General features: G+C 39.9%; 1 protein-coding gene across 1 annotated transcript in view; it reads right to left on the reverse strand.

Annotated features, from left to right (window-relative positions):
* Positions 1-3253: 3253 nt before the first annotated feature.
* The window catches only part of LOC111978322 (VPS10 domain-containing receptor SorCS1-like), an 87623-nt gene continuing 82840 nt past the window's right edge, over positions 3254-8036 (reverse strand). Inside the window, exons 24-27 of the mRNA XM_024008322.2 lie at positions 6932-7031; positions 6223-6331; positions 4960-5111; positions 3254-4141 (exon numbers count right to left, since the gene is read on the reverse strand). Of these exons, the coding sequence (XP_023864090.1) occupies positions 4083-4141; positions 4960-5111; positions 6223-6331; positions 6932-7031 (420 nt within the window). The 3' untranslated portion in view covers positions 3254-4082. The remainder of the gene's footprint in view (positions 4142-4959; positions 5112-6222; positions 6332-6931; positions 7032-8036) is intronic.

Below are 8036 nucleotides of genomic sequence, written 5' to 3' on the forward strand. Positions count from 1 at the left end.
GAGAAGTGGGTGGAGCGTCTGCCATACCTCTACAACCCTGGGCCTGAAGTAACAGTGGATGAGCAACTGGTTCCATTCAGAGGTACATTATTATTTTCATATAGGTTATGTACAGTTGAAGTTGGAAGTTAACATACAATTTAGCCAAATACATTTCAACTCAGTTTTTCACAATTTCTGACATTTAATCCTAGTAAAAATTCCCTGTCTTAGGTCAGTTAGGATCACCACTATATTTTAAGAATGTGAAATGTCAGAATAATAGCACAGCGAATGATTTATTTCAGCTTTGATTTCTTTCATCACATTCCCAGTGGATCAGAAGTTTACATACACCTAATTAGTATTTGGTAGCATTGCCTTTAAATTGTTTAACTTGGGTCAAACGTTTCGGGTAGCCTTCCACAAGCTTCCCACAATAAATTGGGTGAATTTTGGCCCATTCCTCCTGACAAAGCTGGTATAACTGAGTCAGGTTTGTAGGCCTCCTTGCTCGCACATGGTTTTTCAGTTCTGGCCACAAATTTTCTATAGGATTGAGGTCAGGGCTTTGTGATGGCCACTCCAATACCTTGACTTTGTTGTCCTTAAGCCATTTTGCCACAACTTTGGAAGTATGCTTGGAGTTATTGTCCATTTGGAAGACCCATTTGCGACCAAGCCTTAACTTCCTGACTGATGTCTTGAGATGTTGCTTCAATATATCCACATCATTTCCCTGCCTCATGATGTCATCTATTTTGTGAAGTGCACCAGTCCRTCCTATAGCAAAGCACCCACACAACATGATGCTACCACCCCCGTGCTTCACGGTTGGGATGGTATTCTTTGGGTTGCAAGCCTCCCCCTTTCTCCTCCAAACGTAACGATGGTCATTATGGCCAAACAGTTCTATTTTTGTTTCATCAGACCGGAGGACATTTCTCCAGAAAGTACGATCGTTGTCCCCATGTGAAGTTGCAAACCATAGTTTGGCTTTTTTATGGCGGTTTTGGAGCAGTGGCTTCTTCCTTGCTCAGCGGCCTTTCAGGTTATCTCGAAAAAGGACTCGTTTTACTGTGGATATAGTTACTTTGTACCTGCTTCCTCCAGTATCTTCACAYGGTCCATTGCTGTTGTTSTGGGATTGATTTGCACCTTTCGCACCAAAGTACGTTCATCCAAAGTACGTTCAAGTACGCTCAGGAAGGAGACAGAGCGCGTCTCCTTCCTGAGCYGTATGGCGGCTGAGTGGTCCCGTGGTGTTTATACTTGCATACTACTGTTTGTACAGATGAACGTGGTACCTTCAGGCATTTGTAAATTGCTCCCAAGGATGAACCAGATTTGCGGAGGTCTACAATAGTTTWTCTGTGGTCTTGGCTGATTTCTTTTGATTTTCCCATGATGTCAAGCAAAGAGGCACTGGGTTTGAAGGTAGGCCTTGAAATACATCCACAAGTACACCTCCAATTGACTCAAATAATATCCATTAGCCTATCAGAAGCTTCTAAAGCCATGATATAATTTTCTGGAATTTTCCAAATTGTTTAAAGGCACAGTCAACTTTGTGTATGTAAACTTCTGACCCACTGGAATTGTGATACAGTGAATTATAAGTGAAATAATCTGTCTGTAAACAATTGTTAGAAAAATGACTTGTGTCATGCACAAAGTAGATGTCCTAACTGACTTGCCAAAACTATAGTTTGTTAACAAGAAATTTGTGGAGTAGTTGAAAAACAAGTTTTAATGACTCCAACCTAAGTATATGTAAACTTCCGACTTCAACTGTAAGTGATTTTCACTGTTAATTGTATAAATGTATAGTGATTTCTTTTGTCAAAAGGTCGCTGTCCTTTCCAGCAGTATATGCCCAGCAAGCCAGCAAAGTATGGCATCAAGACATGGGTGGCCTGTAATGCACAATCCAGCAACGCTTGGAAGATGCAAGTCTACACAGGGAAGCCAACAGGTTGTGCTTAATGTGACAGATGGACTGAGGGGGCACAATGTCACGTGTGAAAATGTCTTCACCTCTTATGAACTCAGCCAGCAGCTCCTGAAGAGGAAGATCACCATGGTTGGCACAGTTAGAAAGAACAAGCCTGAGCTCCCCCCTGCACTCCTCGCAACAAGGGGGAGAGAGGCCTTCTCATCAAAGTTTGCCTTCACCCCCACCCTAGTTTCTTACCTCCCAGAGAGGAACAAGAATGTGGTCCTCCTGAGCACACTGCACAAAACAGCTGAGATCTACAAGGGCACAAGGCGAGACTCAGATGCAGACATGGGAGGCAGATGGTTTGAGTCTCTGATATTTTTTATAATCCAAGAGGTAGGCAAGAGAATGGTCATGGACAGGCAAAACCAGGTCAGAGTCCAGAAGGTACAGAGGGGCAGGCAGGCTCGAGGTCAGGGCAGGCAGAATGGTCATGCAGGCTGGTTCAGAATCCAGATAGGCAAGGGTCACAACCGGGAGGACTAGCAAAACAGAGAGAAGGAAAAAGCAGGAGAACAGGAAAAAGCACGCTGGTTGACTTGACAAACAAGACAAACTGACAWCAGACAAGCAGGGAACACAGGAATAAGTACCCCGGGACTAATGAGGAAAACAGGTGACACCTGGAGGTGGGTGGAGACAGACACAAAGACAGGTTAAACAGATCAGTGTGTTTCATGATCAGTGATTGTAAGGGCAGAAAGCCAGCCATCATCTTGGACTACAACCACAACAAAGGAGACATGGACAACCTGGACAAGGTGTTTGGAACTTACATCTGCAGGAGGATGACTGCCTGCTGGCCCCTGGCCATCTTCCATAACATCATTGATGTGTCCTCATGAGGCTGCAGCTGGGGCAGGCAAGAGGAGGAGATTCCAATTCTGCCTCCCAAAGAAGGACTGTAAAACAAATACTATGTGCTGCACATGTGAGAAATACATCCATGCACACACACTTGCATACTGTCCTACATGTGCTAATTAGAGTTGATTGATTTATGTTCTTCACATTTTTGTTTTGTATCTATTATCTTATTATTATTTATTGTTGTTTTTTATACACCTTGTGGGTGGGGGCAATGGTTAAAAAAAATGGGAGAAGACTTGTATTTTGTAGTTGAAATCCTCATTGTACAGTATATAAGAATACATCACCACGTTGCCAAAAAAGTTCAAGACTGTTAGTTTCCTTTCAATAAAATGCATTCAAAACTACTTTCTGCACATTTCTGCTACTTTCTTAGTCTATACAAGTGCTATCTCTTGCTAAAAAAATGTATGTTTACACCTATGCAGTACCTTTAGCAATAATAATAATAATAATAAACCTCTACTTTAGTAAAGAAAACAATTATGACAGGTGTGTTGTAATACAAAAACAAGTAGTGTCCACTGATTAAATGCAGTCTTTCTGCATTGTGAAGAGGGAAAACCCAGATATTCACAAAGTTTGTGATGAATGACAGGTTGTTTCTTCATGCAAAATAGATTTGGGTTTTCAAATTCAATTAAGCTGCTTTATTTTAGGGGTTTGTGAAGACAAGGGGAGTATACAGAATGTTAAGACTACACAATGGTTAAGTTCAAGGTCATAATAGAGAGAAAGAGAGAAAAGTGCATAAAAAGGGAATAACGTTCCATTTACATGTGCTTAACTCGGGTCGGAATCGGGGCCTAAGTTAACTGACACATCCTCCACACACCTACCACCAGAGACGTACTAGAAATGGAACACTCAAGAGAAATAGATTACTGTACATTACTGTTGCTTTACTGTTGCTTGTCTTGAAGTCATACACACGACTGTAACCAGCTGAGTAACCAACTATTATCTTTAGTTCAGCAGTTCTATAATTACACTATTTTCATAAACATGCAATGTTCTTGCAAAAATACAAGTATTTCGATTAAAAATGACCCTTTTCAAGACGCCAGAAAAATCTGTAGTCTCCTCCTATAGTCCAGGCAGCACAGTGTAAGATGGTCTGTCCATGCATGGGTAGAAAACACTGGAGACCTTCCATTTGTTCCATGGTTTCAGAGTTTGCTGGAAGCAACTGCCAAAAAGATGTATTGCTTACAAGTTGGCTGTAGACTCAGCATTAAAACATATGGGGAGTTTCATCTGAGAGTTTGACGTCTGTGTGAGATGGTAGGTATCCTAGCCAGAGACATGTGACACAAGAGACAGATAATACATTATATATCAGCATTAGCACACTAGCATATCTATTTTTCCATGCAAGCATATCCATCTTCCATGCTAACAAATCTCCCTTGACATTTGGAAGGACTACATCAACTACAGCTCTACAGAGTCATTTATCACTATTATAATATAGCATTCTCGCTGCACTGCTACATTCTTAGGACACTAATTAATTCATAAATTCAAAAATAACTTCAGCATGCAGTTCAATTCAATTAGGTTTATTGGCATGATAGGACACTATCTCACATTACCAAAGAAAACATTTAGGAAGGTATCAACTTAACGAGGAGAGTAAGGACATTGCAATTTCAATGTATTGTTTTGATCTACCTGTGAAAACATTTCAAAATAATAAGTAATGCAAAAGATTGGCAATTAAGTCATCAGATCAACTCATGGATACCATTTTTATGTCTCTGTGTGCAGTTTGAAGGAAGTTGAAGGTAGTTTCTGGGAAGAAAAGTCATTTCTGGTAGCATGCTAGCTGTTCCTGTAGACTTCCAGTCATTGTGCTAACGTTAAATATCAAAGGGTCCAGAAACGACCTTCAACTGACTTCAAACCGCAAGTAAAGACATACAAATTGTATCCATGAGTTCATCTGACTCTGGGTAAGTTTTGCCAAAATGTAGAACTATCCCTTTAATAGAGCAGTACACCACTATATAAAGGTAAAATATGTGCATTTATAGCTGTCTCATCAATAGGCCCATGAGTTATTCTTGACTACTTATCAGTAACTGTCCTCTTTATGAAGGATACCTTACCTATGCCACGTGCATCTGGCCCTGTGTCCAAGTGCTCCAAAGTGCTCACCATGTCCCCCTCAGGGTTTGGGACAGCTATAGACACCACCGAAGGGATCACTTCCTGTTGTTTCTCTCGCTCATTTGTGTGGATGTTGATGCCAGGGATCTTCCTATAGTAAATATACATTGTACAAAATAGTTAACAGCAAGTCAAATGAATAGTAAATACATTGTTAGCTCCCAGCTAGCACATTTGGTTCTTTGGAAGTTGTTGGAACGTATGTTTTTGGTTTCACATTGGTTGTGGGAACGAAGCCAATGTGAAAAACGTTAAATGTTGTGAGAACATTAGTGACCAAGCTCTAAGAAACATATGGTTTTCAGAATTGTATGTGCTAGCTTGGTTCTCTGCTTAATCACTTGTGTAATATATCTCATAAATTATATTTACCACCGATGAGGGAAAAATGGAGTAAAACTCCCTGTTAAATTTTCTGATAAATCTGGATTTCATGGGGTATTTACAGTACCTTTTCACTGTTGTGATAAATGTTGATCTATGAACAAACCTCATTATCTTTAAAAGTGACAGATTCACACACTTTAACACTTTGAGTATAGTCATAATTTAAACTTGTGGGAGAGTGTGGTCTTTTGCAATGCAATGGAAGCAACTACTCTAGAGGTTAGAGCATTGGYCCAGTAACTGAAAGGTTGCTAGATCAAATCCCCAACCTGACAAGGTAAAAACATCTGTRGTTCTGCCCCTGAACAAGGCAGTTAATCCATTGTTCCTAGGCCGTCATTGTAAATAAGAATTTGTTCTTAACTGACTTGCCTAGTTAAATAATAGAGGATACTATCCATTTTATATGCCATTGTATGTTGTCTCGGGTCTTATCTTTTCAACCATTGCTGCCATTCTGTTGAATGCCTCTCACTGAACGACTCTATTTATCATTTCAGAAATGTCAACATTCACATTTTTAGATAGATGAATATTGACTGCAGAATACTTACACTCATTCAGCACTTAAAACATTGATTGTCATTCCCGGGAATATTCAAGAGTATAGGAAAGAGAAGAGTGGCTTTGATGATGTCCGATTGTTAGGATGTCTCTAAAGATAGTTCATGTTTTGACTAGTTTAAGCTATTGGATTCGTGAAGTAAGATGTACATATTAATTTGCTTATGGATTGGCGTGTGAGAATGGCCTAAATTGATACTATCACTCTCATTAGAATCAGCTCAGTTAAAATGAAGTCGGGGATACTTTACCTTTTGAACTTGTAGATAACGAAAACTGCCAAACCCACAAATACGGCTGACACTAGCATAATGACTGTAGCACCATTGTGACCACTCTCACTGGTGTCCATGATAGGAGCTTGGGAAAAAATAGAGGTGGGAAAAAGTATTTAGACATAAGACAAAGAGAGAAATAGAGGGCTGTCTTTTCTTCTGGCATCACACTCCCGAGTGCTGTGAGGATTTTCAACACCGTAGTGTAACTGAATTTGACCTTAATGATCAAAACAACATGCGTTATGTCTTTCTTATACCGTTCTCATAAAGCTGTTGTGGTACTAGACTTCTCAACAGCAGTTAGCCTAGAGGTTAGAGAAGCAGAATGCTATGCAAACTGGAAGGTTGCTGGTTCAAATCTCTGGAGCAATCTCATGCTGTTTTGGCCTTGAACAAGTCACTTAATAAAAAATGTTGCTCCCGGTACATTGCTCTGTGGCTGACCCTGTGCTAACAACCTCTCAAGTGTGTGTGTGTGTGCATGCGTGGGTGTTGTCTTGGGGGTGTGGAGACTGTTACTATTCCATTTTATTCTACTTCATAATAACATCATTCCAAAATGGCCAACATGCAAAACCCTTTGAATTGATTGTAATTGCATAGTAGTAGGCAGGACCTTATATCTTTAACTATCCTATAGCCAGACATCCGACTATACTGTGAACACAGCAGACTGGCTGACCTGGAGACAGTCGTGTGGCATAGACGTTGATCTGAACCCCAGGCCGCAGAGTAAACTGGATGAGGTCTTGATTCAGGGCACTTAGCAGGACTAGAGAGAGCTGTGGAGGAATAAACACAGCTATGGTTTCACACTCATCAATATTTCAACCTCAATCATGATCAGTAAATATAGCTTTTTTTTAAAGAGGGGCAAGTGTTGATATGACATGTAAAGGCCTACTGTAATAACATTTCTGTCGAAAGGCTAACATACCAATCATAGCAATATAAATCCTATCAGGAAAAATTGCCTGGGTTATGAAAGGCAAGAGTTACTGACATTTGAAAAATGTATATGTCGCTTTTCCAATACTTTATCTTTCACTGGTGATTTGTTGTTTTGGATGTTTTTCATAAGTAATGAAGTAGTTCAAAAAATTATAAAAACAAAAAAATMTAATTCTACAAAACTGCCCTTTTCCCACATTTTTCTCCCAATGCTCTATGATTTCCCCTGTTTTACACTTACAATTGTTTGTGTTGCAGTAAACTTCCAGCAAAGTTTGTGGTGAATTTGATGCAAAATAAATAGTGTGCCACATAATGAAGGCTTGCAAATTTTTGCCAGTAGTGGTGAACCCGCGACAAACAGTTCCCTCAAGTTTCTATTTGAATCTGTAGCAAACCTTCATTGCCGTTATGCCTAAAACAAATGCAATATAGACAAAAACAAATAATTAAATACCCATATAAATATATATTCATGTTTATTTTCCCCATTAAAAACACTCTTACATATCTGTCTAGGTGAGACTACAGCTGTTAAAATACTAGAAATAATGTTCATTCTGAATGGAAATAAACTGACTGATCACATCACACAGATGTATAACAGAACCACAGGAGGCTGCTGAGGGGAGGAAGATTCATAATAATGGCTGGAACAGAGCGAATGGAATGGCACCAAACACCTGGAAACCATGTGTTTGATGTATTTGATACCATTCCGCTAATTCTGCTCCAGCCATTACCATGAGCCTGTCCTCCCCAATTAAGGTGCCACCAACCTCCTGTGAACAAAGCACACACACACACACACACACACACACACACACACACACACA

The sequence above is a fragment of the Salvelinus sp. IW2-2015 genome, linkage group LG18 (assembly GCF_002910315.2).
Source record: "Salvelinus sp. IW2-2015 linkage group LG18, ASM291031v2, whole genome shotgun sequence".
NCBI classification, from domain to species: Eukaryota; Metazoa; Chordata; class Actinopteri; order Salmoniformes; family Salmonidae; genus Salvelinus; species Salvelinus sp. IW2-2015.